This window comes from Ochotona curzoniae, unplaced genomic scaffold (genome assembly GCF_017591425.1).
Source record: "Ochotona curzoniae isolate NIBS_2020 unplaced genomic scaffold, NIBS_Ocur_1.0 scaffold_4701, whole genome shotgun sequence".
Classification (NCBI taxonomy): Eukaryota; Metazoa; Chordata; class Mammalia; order Lagomorpha; family Ochotonidae; genus Ochotona; species Ochotona curzoniae.
Window position 1 is genome coordinate 11,031,279 of NW_024467122.1, and position 13,514 is coordinate 11,044,792.

At 36.0% G+C, this 13,514-nt stretch overlaps 1 protein-coding gene across 16 annotated transcripts in view; it reads right to left on the reverse strand.

Annotated features, from left to right (window-relative positions):
• Positions 1 to 437: 437 nt before the first annotated feature.
• The window catches only part of UBE3A (ubiquitin protein ligase E3A), a 90,780-nt gene continuing 77,703 nt past the window's right edge, over positions 438 to 13,514 (reverse strand). For 15 of the 16 annotated variants that reach the window (XM_040968801.1, XM_040968789.1, XM_040968803.1 and 12 more), the window contains 2 exons: positions 10,085 to 10,228; positions 1,674 to 9,205 (listed from right to left, as the gene is read on the reverse strand). In XM_040968801.1, the coding sequence (XP_040824735.1) occupies positions 9,085 to 9,205; positions 10,085 to 10,228 (265 nt within the window). In that variant the 3' untranslated portion in view covers positions 1,674 to 9,084. Of the gene's footprint in view, positions 1,638 to 1,673; positions 9,206 to 10,084; positions 10,229 to 13,514 lie in introns of those variants that run through there. The other variant, XM_040968804.1, reaches the window with a different exon arrangement.

The following is a 13,514-nucleotide window of genomic DNA, read 5'->3' on the forward strand; positions in this document are numbered from 1 at the left end:
TCCTGTCCTTGATCTCCTCCCTTTAATCCCTTATTCTAGTGATAATGTTTCTGTTAACAGGATTTTTAAAGTCTTTTTCTGTAGGATTTCTTCTTGACATATCTTGAACTGCCTGACAGTTCACTATGTGGTTGTTTTTGGCACTTCAACTAAATCATGATCTAACAATACTGTTTCTTCCCCAAATCCACGTCTATTCTGGTAAATTCAACATTACTACTGCCCATCCAGTCATCCATCTTTGACCTTTTCCAAATCAACACTCTGTGACTAAGTCCCAGTCCCAAGCATGTCATGGACTGTCTTCCTTCCTTCAACACGTAAGCTAATCTGCCTTTCTGGAATTACATCATAGTCTACATACAAAATGCACAGTCACTTTTGCTTTTTCAATTCATATTATAAAAGAAACAAACACAAATCCAACTGCATCTTTGCATCTTAAAGTTTCCAGATTTCAAGACCCTCCCATTATCCTGATCCCTTTACCTTAGAGTTCAAAGAACTGTTTACTTGTCTGATACAAAACCTCATCATGTTTAAGTTTCAGTTGATCTTCATCACCTATCTGCAAAGGTAATGAAATTGTACTTCTACATTGCTTTATAACACTTATTATCTTGCATTGATGTTCTGGCTTAATCCCCTTGAAACAGACTGCTTTAATGAAGTGGTTCTAAATAACTTCAAAACCTTGAAAAGCTGAAAACTCCATAGGCATTTTGCCCAGGAATGTTTATAAAAACATTTCATATTTGCAATAGGAACATAAGTATAATCATCCTGTATTAAGTCCTTTCCACTGTTCAGAGTTACTGAACCACAACAACTGTGTGGTGTGTAGAACACAAATTACTTCCCTGTGTTAGCCTGTTGCGTGAGTTTTTCAAGACATGAAATCAGCCCATGTAGCTTTCCTGGTTACTTTCAGGTAATAAGAGATCTAATTTTCTGGATGTTAAGAAATTATAAAAGTGAAACATCAAAATGCCAAACAATCTTAAAGCCTAAGATTGCTGAATGCTTAGGCCTTCCTCTGTGAGTAGGAAGCCTGAAGATCAAAGTGTACATAACTTGCTTCTTTGTTACCTTCTTTCCCATTCTATTTAAAGCTGGCCCAACCCTCTGGTGGGAACAGAATTAAAAAAAAAAAAAAAAAGATCCTACCGTACCTGCTCTAGTTTCTTGGTGACATGCACAGGGTAACTTTCTTCCATGGAATATTCCCTGCTAGCCATAGCAAAAAATTCTGATATAAGTGGTAATTTCCAGCCTCTCCAAGATACCAACAGCCTTGATCCTGGACTGCTCTCAGTTGCTGCTTGCTGCCTTTATTACACCCATGCAGACAGGCTAGGCTTTAACATGGCCCAGGGTCCAACTTTCATAGAACCAGCTGAGAGCCAGAGAAAAGATACTCCATAACCCCTTCAATGCTGGAAGCTCCCTTTGTTCAGTTTATACAGCCCCTGGACAAGTATCTTACCTTGGGACCTTTTCCACAAAATACCATTCCTGAATACTCCAAGTTCTAAAAATAATTGGCCATGGTCTCGAAGTAGTCCATCTGAAACATACCTCACTGGTTCTGAGGACAGGGGAAGTTTCCAACTCACTGTATGAGGACCAATATTATCCTGATATAAAAACCAGACAAAGATAAAACAAGAAAATCACAGACCAATATCCTTTATGAATATAGATGCAAATATTCTAAACAAAATACTAGCAAACCAAATCCAGCAGCATAGAAAATGGTTTATATAGCATGGACAAATGAGATTATTCCAGGAATGCAAGGTTCGTTCAATATACAAAAATCCATCAACGTTATACAACATATCAATAAAGGACAAAACTACATGACAGCCTTAATAGATACAGAAGAAGCATTTGACAAAATCCAATATCCTTGTTTGATAAAACACTCAACAAACTAGAAACAGATGGGAATTTCCTCAACTTGAAGCATCTATGATAACCCCACAGCTAACATCATACTTAATGGTGAAAGACTGAATGCTTTCCTGCTACCATTAGGAATAAGTAAAATATTTCTGCTCTTGCCACTTCTATTCAATATTGTATTGGAGGTGCTAGCCAGGGCACTTGGGCAAGAAAAATAAAAAGAATCCAGACTGGAAAGAAATAATTTCTATTCACAGATACACGATCTTGTATACATAATCTAAGGAATTCAAATAAAAAAATATTAGGATAAATGACTTGAGAAAAACTATAATATACAAGATCAATGCACAAAAACCATTTATATTTCTAGACATTTTCAATTATTCAAAAATGAAAACTAGTAAACAACTGTAATAGCATTAAAAATAATAAAATAATTAGAAAAAAATTTTTAACCAAAGAGGTCAGGATTTGTACATTGAAATACATACAGTATCACTGAAGGAAACTAAAAACCAAAACAAATGGAAAGACATCCCATGTTGCTTGGATTGAAAACTTAATACTGTCAAAATACCAACATTCCTCAAATTGGCATACAGATTCAACGCAATCACTATAAAAATTCCAGCTGCCTGATTTACAGAAATTGAAAAGCTAACCCTAAAAATCATATGGAAAGCAAGAGATCCAGAATAGACAAAATGATTTTGAAAAAGAACAAAGTTGGAAGATACATCCCAAATCTCATTAAAAGCTACAATAATCAAGACAATGCAGTACTGGATTAAGATACACATATAGAACAATGGAATAAAATTGGTATTTCAAAAATAGTTTTATATATTTACAGTAAATCACTTGTAGTCATGGATGCCAAGACTATTCATGGGAGAAATGTCTTTTTGACAGCTGGTGCTTAGACAAGTGGATATTCATTCACATAACAAAGAATGAAGTAGGACCCTATACACACCATATACAAAAATGGATCAAACACCAAAATATAAAAGCTGAAAGTACTATATGCCTAAAAGAAAACAGACACATATCTTTGACTTGGAATAGGCATTGGTTCCTTAGAAATGGCACAAATGCACCAACCAACAATAGGGAAAATAGGCAGTTTAGTCAAACTGAAAAAAAAAAAAAAAAAAATGTTTTGTGCTTTAAGGGACTCCATCAAGAAAATGAAAAGACCACCCACAGAATGGGGAAAAAGGTTACTACAAATTATTTACCTGGATTTGTAATCCAGAATGTCATTTAAAAAATCAGTATAATTAAAAATATTCAAAAAAAGCCCCAAAACTACATTTTAAAAAATGGCTGACAGATCTGAACAGTCATTTCACTAACAATATACACATGACCAAAAAGCACATGAAAGACGCTTTACATCACTGACCTCAGGGAAACACAAATTAAAACTACAACATACTGCTTTACCCCCACTAAGAATCAAAACTGGATAAATGAGTTGCCCAGGATGGGGAGAAGTTGGAACACTCACACACAGCTGGTTGGAATGCAAAATAGTGTAGCCATTTGGGAAATGTTTGACAGTTCCTCAAAGGGCTAGAAAAAAGTCACAGTATGATCCAGCCATTTCACTTCCAGGTATATAACCGAAAGAAAAAACTTAGGTCCACATAAAACACACACAAATGTTCATAGTTGCAGTTTTCGTAACAACCAAAAAAAAAAAAAAAAAATAGAAACTCAAGCATCCATCACTGAATCTATCAACAAAAAAGTTATTATCAAAACAAAGACATCATTAAGCCACAAAAAAGAAATAAACCACTAATACATGCTACAAGATGATGGGTCCTGAAAGTAATATTCTAAGTGGGGGCAAAAAGATACAAAAGGCCACAAACTGCGTGATTCCACTGATAAGAAATGTCCAAGACATGTAAATCCATATACAGAATGTAGATTAGTGGTTTACCAGGGTCTAAGGATAAGCAGTCACTCCAAATGTGTACACAAGTTGCTTTTGCAGTGATGAAAACGCTCTGAAATTACATAGCAATGACTGCACAATACCATTGACTCTACCAGGAACTACTAATTGTACGCTTAAAAGGATGATCTTTATGGTATGCTAATTACATCTTAATTAAAGATGAGGAAAAAACACTCCTCTTCCATTTTAAGGTGGATGAAGAGTGTCAATTCCACAAACTCTTAGTTTCTCCCTTCATGCAAATATGGGGATAACCCATCTGTCTCTCCAGGATGTCTTGCAAGATGTTACGTAGCATCTGTATTTTAATCTCATTGAATCCTGACAACCAGTGATAAGGTAGGACAGGGTATAATCTAAGCCATAGGAATGGCAGGGCCAGGACTCAAATTCAAAGATACTGACTCTGGAGGATTCACCCTCAAATTCCATGTGCCACTTGTCAGATAAACCTCTAATGCTTCCAGTGGACTGGATGATAAAGCTAAGATAATTATTGTAGGTGTTGTTTGGCTGAGTCTAGGAATCCTGATTCGAGCTCTTGACGATGTGAAACTATCATATGGGCAATGGTTCAGCTCCACCTACTTACCGGCTATGTGACTTTTGGTAAGATGCACAACCTCTTGGGCTGTAGCAATTATTCCATAAAAATGAAAGATCATGTATACAAGGTATTTGATGCACAATGCAATTTAGATACTTTCAGAATCTGGTGGGAGTATGAAAACATGTCAACATGTGGCTCTCACATAAAATGTATTCATCATGGTGTTTCATTTAGTATGGAATGCAGTATTGTGGCTAAGGATTGCTCCTTGACAGGTATGAGTAGCTGGGAACAATACAAGATGACAGACCCCTCCCCCACCCCATCCATTGGGAAATACAGGATTGAGAACGACCAGGGATGGTGGGTGATCAGAGATGTATTGCCAGAGAGCCCACCAGGAAGGCAGGATGGGGGAAATCATGCTAAAATCTTGCTCTTATGGACTCATTCCCTTTCATCCTTTGTGGCAATCTTTTTTTCCATAGGTTGGAATGACAGGGGCAAGAATTCTGGAAAGCCTATTCAGGGAGCTAATCCTGAATTACTAAATATTCAAATACTTCAAAATATAAGAGGATTTCTATGGGAAGAAGGGAAATAAGAGTCTGACTTCAGTAAAAAATCATCAGTTTCACTGAACATTTTAATATAGGCTGGGTTATTTCCAACCACTGCGTAGTGATACTGGTAAGGTACGTACGTACAGGAGGGACTATGCACAAGGGGTTTAGCCAAACCTTTAACAAAAAATCATTTACACACCTATTATAGTAATGAGAGGCAAAAAAAATCTTGACTATAAATGTACTCCAAGCATTAATTATACGTTAAAAAAACACTTCATAGTCAAACCTAAAGTGTGGAAAGGACCTCAGCAAAAGCAGCCTAAACAGTAAGAATCTGAGTGACTCCATACCATTCAAAAATATACCCCCACCGTGCTGTGGTACTATGGATTTGTGGGGTGTTCTGAGGTTTTGGAGGCACTTTGAGGGTCAAAAGACATTGGCAGAGTGCTTTTATAATTTGGCTTTGAAGGGTATTTAATAAATACAAATGTAGCACAAGTAGGGATTCATGGAAAGATAGCTTTGGAACAGAAGTGAGAAGTGGAAAGGCAGGTGGGCTGTCAGTGCAGGGCACTGGATGCCAAACTGGAAAGTGAGTCTTAGGGCACAGGGTATTAAGAGCAGCAAAACTATACTTCAGCAAAATGGAAAGAGTAAAGAGGTGATCAGTCAGGCCTTATAAGAACAAGCAATGAAGGATATCCAGATGTGGGAAGGCCTTGATCTAAAGTATGAAAAAGGAGGAACAGAAGAGATTTGAGGTAAAAGGACTGATATCTGTGACAAAGAACAAGAGACTGTGGGAAGTGACATTTTTAAGGAGAAGTAAATCACAATAGAGATGAAAGATAAAAGCTTCATTTTCATTGAGGTGATAGAAGGGCAAACTACAGACAGAACTCTGGACAAGAGAGGAGTGGGAGTCTTTGGGACCAACTGATGGCAAGAAACATCGAGATAAGTTCAGACAAAAAATGAATTGGAGGAGGATCCACATAAGATGTGTACAGAAAGGGGGAACAGTTTGAGAAGCAGCAGCCCACGTTCAGGGTATTCTTGGATGTTAAGGACAGAGGAGGCTGTGAGTATGCTTGGGGAATCGATGGTCTTCAGAGAAACAGCATGGAATGCACAGCCTTTCGCAGTGAAATCCATCCCACTTGTACATAAAAATCTGTTTAACTGTGAACAAACGTAAATCCTCTGATCTGAACAAGGAGGGGAGGAACCCTCTCTCCCCCATTCAGGAAATTCTTCACGCACTGATAAAAAGAAGTAAGACAAAAGAGAGCACAAGTGGAAACTGTGTCTGGTGATTCTTTGGTGATACAGAGAGGGTGGATAGGTTGCAGAAGTTCCTTAGGCTGGTAGGCCAGAAAAGATAATATTAAGGTAAACAGGGCACAAAGATTATAGAGAGAGTAACCTTTAGAAGACACTTTTGCCTCTGACAAATCATCTGAATTCTTAGAATAATTCTTAAAAGGGGCAGGAAATTCTCATACTGCCATGTTTTTATGGCAACAGTAGTGACGTTACCCAGGTACTTCTGTCTCTTGTAATATGTTAGCTGTGGCAAGGGATGAGTAACATCACAGGTTATCTGTTTGAAGATTCATGTTCTTTTTGATATATATCTCTGTAAAAAGGCATGTATCCCAAAATAAAGCTAAAGATACTGTATTCAGATTTTACCATACATTTAACAACAGCCCAGTAAAGCAATATATAAATTAAGGGACCCTGGAGTTGCTAGGCTCCAGAGAAAGTATAGCCACATGCTGTGATTTTATACATCTGGATTATCCTATAATAAGAAAAGGCAAAAGAATTTCACATTTTGTTTATAAAGATAGTTTATGGTTCATTCTATTCCTAAGGGCTTCCTGCAGACTGTAGGCCAATAAAAATATCGTAATATGTAACAGACTATCTAAGGAAAAAAGCATGTTTATAGCAGTATCTGGAGTAGAGGGAGTAGCCAGTATACTACACTACAGTGAAATTCCTCTTATTATCCTCTTAGGATATTTAGTGACATTCTGGTAAACACAAGTGAAAAGGCAGTTATAAGAGAGTCATAAAATCTTGGGATAATTATTAACTAAGCAAGGGGAGGAACAACTAGTTTAAATCAGTAATTACATTTAATAAAAGTTTAAGGATAAGTTGTCTTTTTGTTAAAAGAATTGGTATGAAACCAACTATATTCAATTATTTAACAACTTCATAGATATTATTGTAAATGTAGAACTCCAATACTGTAGTGATAAAACTTGAGAACTGAAGAGCATAAATTTCTTCATGAATTTATTATATAAAATTTCCCCATAATACTCCATTTTCCCTCTTCTTACATTACATAAGAAGCACAGTGGATGAGAGGGCCTTTGACTTTAAGATAGTCATTTGAGGGTCCCTTGCATCAAGTAAAGTACATACCTTTACAATACTCTTAACAGTTGGCCCAGAAGAAAGCCAAAAAACCCATGTTACCTTATCACAATATGGAAAGCATAATCTTCTTAATCATTAAGTTGTGAAAATGCCACTGCTTTATTGTTAAAGTACGAGACAGTTCTCTCTCAATTATTAAAGAATTAAAATAATCCTGAAAGACATCCTTTTTTCCCTTTAATGATTCGACAGCTGTATTTTCCCTATCAATTTGAAACAAATCATCAAGCTGATCTGTAGTAATCAGTTAAAAACAATCAAGGCCCAAGCTCAGCACATTAGCTGCAGCTTGTAGAAGGATATATTAACCTCTCTCCTTAGTTAAAAATACACAATCCTTTTACTAAATAATGTAAAAAAGAAATCAACATCACCAAAACAGAAGACTAGGAAAGGGAAAACTACTTACTTCTTAACAGCAAGTAATTTAGGCCTAATTGGACTTTTTCCACCCTTAGCATTTGAAAGATCTTCTTTTTTAAAACTTTCTGAAGTAATTTTAATTGTTGGGGATAACAGCATAACTGTTAGGAGTGAAAGCTCCATTCCTTTCCAGGTCTGTTTACTGTCCAGGTGATACAAGGCACAGCAGCCACCCTTTCTACTATGTCACAACCCTGGTCATCTGCCTTGCTAAAAAGCTGCTCAAACAAAATAATGACAACATAAAGGTGAGACTTTAGATTGTCTATTTAAAATCTAGGCAATAATTAATAAAAGGATAAGTGCACTTTCACATGCATTTGTTTTATAATAAACTTTATAACTATCGCAATAGGCTTGACAATCATTTCATTTGGCCAAATGCACTTTTCCCAATAAACTTAACCAACAACAACAACAGAAAAAACAAACAAAAACAAACAAAAAAAACCCTTGACCTTTCATATACTAAAGATTGACTACTGAAAGTTCATTGCAAGACACATGAAGACAACATACTGTGGCATGAGTTGTTTTTAATTTGTTGTGCTGTTACTAAAGTAAAAGTTCTGAGGGCTGCAGTTAAAACATTCCAAGTTCTCCCTTCCATCTTTATTAAGATTTTGCACAGAAAACTCTTTGGGGGACTAGAACAGCAGTAATTGCATCACACTGTTTCCAAGACTTCAAGTTTCAAAAGCAAATCTTAAAAAAAAAAAAGTTCCTGATTTTTGTTAGATACAGGGACAAAAATAGTATGTACTTGAAGGTTACATGTTCTACAAATGGTGGAAATGTTTTCCTTGGGGGAGTAGTTTTGTTGGTGTATATATACTTTAAATACTTAAAAAGGCTCGACCTCAAGCAGTAATAAACACAAGCAAAAGTGATTTAACCCTTAAAATAAATATTCAGAAAAACCTCTCTGTACATACAAGTGAAAGAATATGTAACACTTTCACGCAAAAAAATAATTATAATAATAATAAAGGATTTGTTCATATATGTAGCTGAAATCTGCTGTTCCAGCCCACATGTCCCCAAATGAAGAAGGGAGGCACAGACAGAGGTGGCTACTGTGATTCACTATCTTACAGCCGTTTTTATACTGGGACACTACCACAACCAAATTTATCTCTCTTATTATATTTATTAAAATTTTTTTTCTTTTTTCTTCCTTGTTTTGTTTTAGTTTTGATTTACAGCATGCCAAATCCTTTGGCATATGTGATGGCCTTCAACAATCTCTCTTTAAGCTTTTCTTTGCTTGAATATTCCGGAAGTAAAAGGACATTAAAGCAAGTATGAGATGTAGGTAACCTAAATAGAGAGAAAAGGGGAAAACAGGAAAATAATAAGTCATGGGAAATATGCTCAATATTAAATGCTCCTATTCTTAGATGGTATATACAGCTGAGATGGTTTGCAATGCTTAGACCTTACTGTGCAACTACGAAGAATCAGGCTGTCATCCTATACATCATTCAGGGCTATAATGATCATGAGGATGGAGATGAAACATATTGCATTCACTGAGTTATTAGTTTATACTAGCTATTTTAGGTATTTACCCTTAGAGTTTATCTACAGTGTCTCAAAACAAACTTACAGAGAACTGCAAGCAGTACACACATTGTCAGAGTTGAGGCAATCACTGAGAAGTTAACTTACTCTGAGGTACACAAAATATTCAAAATTGTTTTTCAATGTTTCAAAGTCTATGTTTCTTAATGCTTCTTAGAAATACTGCTGGCAGTTTATGAAGAAACTTACATTAGCACCATGATGCATCAAATAATGCCCAATCAGTAGCAATATCTATACATTTAAACCAATACACTGATTATGTATATTCCCCAACCCCAGTATTTATAAAACTAAGGAATTTAACGTGATGCAATGCTGAACAATCCCCTAAACCTTAATTTAACCATTTTAAGATTATTACATAATAGGCTATTCAACAAATGGTGAATCCAAAACGAAACCTGTATTAATTCAAAATACTTAAACAAATGTGAGCCTCTGTTTAAGAAAGTTTCTTCAAACAGTAACAACAAAATATTTTCCAGAGTTCAGATGATCTGGAAATTTCTATACAAAACCACAAGGCACTTTGAAGCCCCAAGGAGAGTTCAGATGAGTGTGTGATATGGAATGTAAGATTGTTAGTAGCATGCAATGTTGATTACGAATTACCTTTCTGTGTCTGGGCCGTTTTTGGCTATAATCATCTTTAATTTTCCTAGTCCTCCCACAGGCGCTCTGTCTGTGCCTGTTGTAAACTGCAAGAAGAGTCTTTTTTGCTCATCTGTAAATGAATGAACGATCTCCCAAAACTCCCTATGGAGAGAAGATATAACATTGATTTTAGTGCAGGAAGTATAACTAGGCACTAATATAAATGTATTTACTGTTTTTCTTAAAATATTAGAAAACAAATTGGAAGTCATTAGGAACTCTAAAGAAATTCCAGTTAACACAAATTTACCTTAAGGAGATAGTTCTAAACACATAAACACTTGGGTGTTCCCAATTTTTTATTCTGGTAGATAATGTAGTGTGAATGTAGGTGCCTTACAATAGCAGGTATTATGCCAATGTGGTCATAAAACACAACATGTGAAAAACTGCAAATGCCTTTGAGTATATTTTTCTCTCCTGCCTATTTATCTTGTCCACTCATCCCTTACTGAATTTTCTAGGGAAAGAGTAATACAGATCAAGAACGTAAGAGAGAATCCAACCATATACACTTAACAGCAGCAATATAAAAGTATAAAATGTCATACTAACTTAATTTTATCAAATTACACATGCTACATGAAGGAAACCCTGTTTTTTTTTCCTGTCATATGCAGACACTTTAAGAGAACGATTTAATCTCTAGCACTCATAAAACCTGTGGAATGAAAGCATTATTCTGTTCACCAAAAAGCAAAACGCAAGCTCATATGTGCAAGCTGGGAGTAAACACACACTAATTCACAGCTAAAAAATTTGAAGTTTTTAGAAAACAAAGTATTTATTTGTAATCATAGATTTATAATATTCATTTGAAAATCTTTCCAGATTCCTGGCAGATAATCATACTTTCCAAATCAGTTTGTATTATTGTAATTTTTGATATCATAGTATTACAGCACTAAATTTTTATTACCAAAATGCTAGACTCCCAGGCTTTCTCCAATCTGTTACCACTTCACAAAAGTTTCTGGCCATCACATCCTCAATTTCTAAAAATTTGCCTACCATTGATCTAGGGTGGGGTACGATTTACCAAGAAACATTTGGATATTTCTAACATTATTCACAGTCCATTTAAAATTATCAACTATAAAATTTGCCTGTTACACATTTCTTTTTTTGTTGGATTTGTGCACTGATTGCCTTGGCGTGGCTAGACCAAATGATTTCCACGGCCCTAAAATTGCTCAGGGGCTCAACAATCCCCATGGCTGCTCTGAGAAAACAATAAATACACAGCAACAGAAAATGGAACCTACAAGAGCACCTCTCCACTAACAAGCAAAGGTGTCACACCTCATTTTACCATTGCTGCTTCTGGGGCCACTGAGAACAAGTTGCTGGAAAAAGAAAAGCTGTTCAGCCCCTGGTAGTTAAAAGCCTCTTTCCACCACAGGAATGCCCCGATGCCCCAGGGAACAAGCTACACCTACGCAGGCAGACAGGTGTGCTTCACTGGTAAGGAAAGACCCCGAAGGGAATGTCGGATCAGTAGTTGTCACAAAGACCAAATTTGGAGGTAATATTAAGATTCTATTTTTAAAAATTAGAACTTAAAGAGATTTCTATCAACTTCATATAGTAAAAAGAACTGCAGGACAATATTCCACTTCTATCATGTTACATGCAATATTACAATCTAGAATTAAATAAGAATGTACCCACTTAGATAAGTGAAGAAGAAAAGAATCATTCCAGGTTTCTACCTAAAAGTGGTGGCCGCATGGATCTCAGCTCACACTTTTAGAAAATTTATTTAGAGCAAATTGGGGAAAAGAGACCACTCATAATCTATAGTAAAATCAGGAAATAAACATCTATGATCAAGAGAGTTCGCACCTGAAGCACACTGCAAAGTCCAGCAGGAGCAATGGAAGAGCTCCAGCTTCAGAGATCAGCACTAAGGTCAATTTAGAGCACAGGCAGAACACTTAAGGGCTGTTGGAGGAACACATGGGCCGGAATTCATACTGTCTGAAGAGGAAGGGGCAGAGGCATCCCTTGAGAGTGGCTTTGGGTTTTGTAGGAAAAGAAATGGCTGATCAAAGAGCCTGAATGGGCATTAATTACGTAAGATCTAGTAACAATAAGTTCAAGAAAAAAATCAACATGCAGAAACATAAATGAGAAAAATAGAAATCTGAAATCCAAATGAAGAGATGAAAAACTATCCTACAGATGAGAAGGCAAAGCTTCTGGTTTGACAAAAAAGTTCACCAGAAAGATCAATATCCAAAAAGTTAGAATTTTCTAATATCACTTTACAACATGGGAACAGGCAATATTAAATAGGAAAGAACACCACCAATCAGAAAAAGAAAATTCTGAGAGCCAAGTCTGAAACACAAGCAAGAATACTCAAAATCACTAAAACAAAAATCAAAATACTTTTGCAAATACATGCTAATTTATGCTCAAAAAATGTGGTTCATAGTTTAGAAACAAAAATCTAGAGAATGAAAATAAACAATACATTTCGAAGTAGAATAATATAAAAGACTTTCAGTTAAATACATAATCTGCTGTAAAGACTTACAGAAAACTTATACCTTCCCTCCCCACCAATCAATCAATAAAGCAAAATGACAAATTGGGAAAAAGCATTTGCAAACTTGTCAAAATTGAAAAACTAGCTTCCCTAAATGTTCCTAAAAGTGATCGCTAAATGATCATCAAGTGAACTGAACAGAATAAGAAGACCTCATAAAAAAAAAAAAGTAAAAATAGCATTGAAATATATTGAAACATGCCCATCTTCACTGATAATGAGGTAAAGTAAAATTCATGACACTGAAATATCACTTCCTGGTTGGTAGATAAAGAGATTCTCTCATATTCTGTTGGTGGGGAAATGCTATATATTTTTAAAACGATTTATTTATTTTTAATTGGAAAGGCAGATATACGGAGAGGAAGAGAGACAGAAAGAAAAATCTTCCATCCGTTGATTCATTCCCCAAGTTGCAATGGCTGGAACTGAGCCAATCTGAAGCCAGGAGCCTAGAGCTTCTCCAGGTCTCCCATAAGGCTTTGGACCATCCTCGACTGCTTTCCCAGGCCACAAGCAGGGAGCTGGATGGGAAGCGGGGCTGCCGGGATTAGAACTGGTACCCTTATGGGATCCAGGCATGTTAGTCATTAGGCTATAGCTTCAGGCCCAGGAGTGCTATTTTGTCAGTGGTAAAGCAAAATGTTTGTATTTATGGAAAATTTGGTATAGTCCAGGAAAATGGCATGCATCTACCATTTGATACAACAATGAAATATGCATTTTAGTATTTCATCACTAACACCACATGTATGATATTCTAGGGGCTTCAGAGGATTCACTGTGACATTACTAAAAAACCCACAGTATCTTTCAACAGTCAAGCTGTGCTGT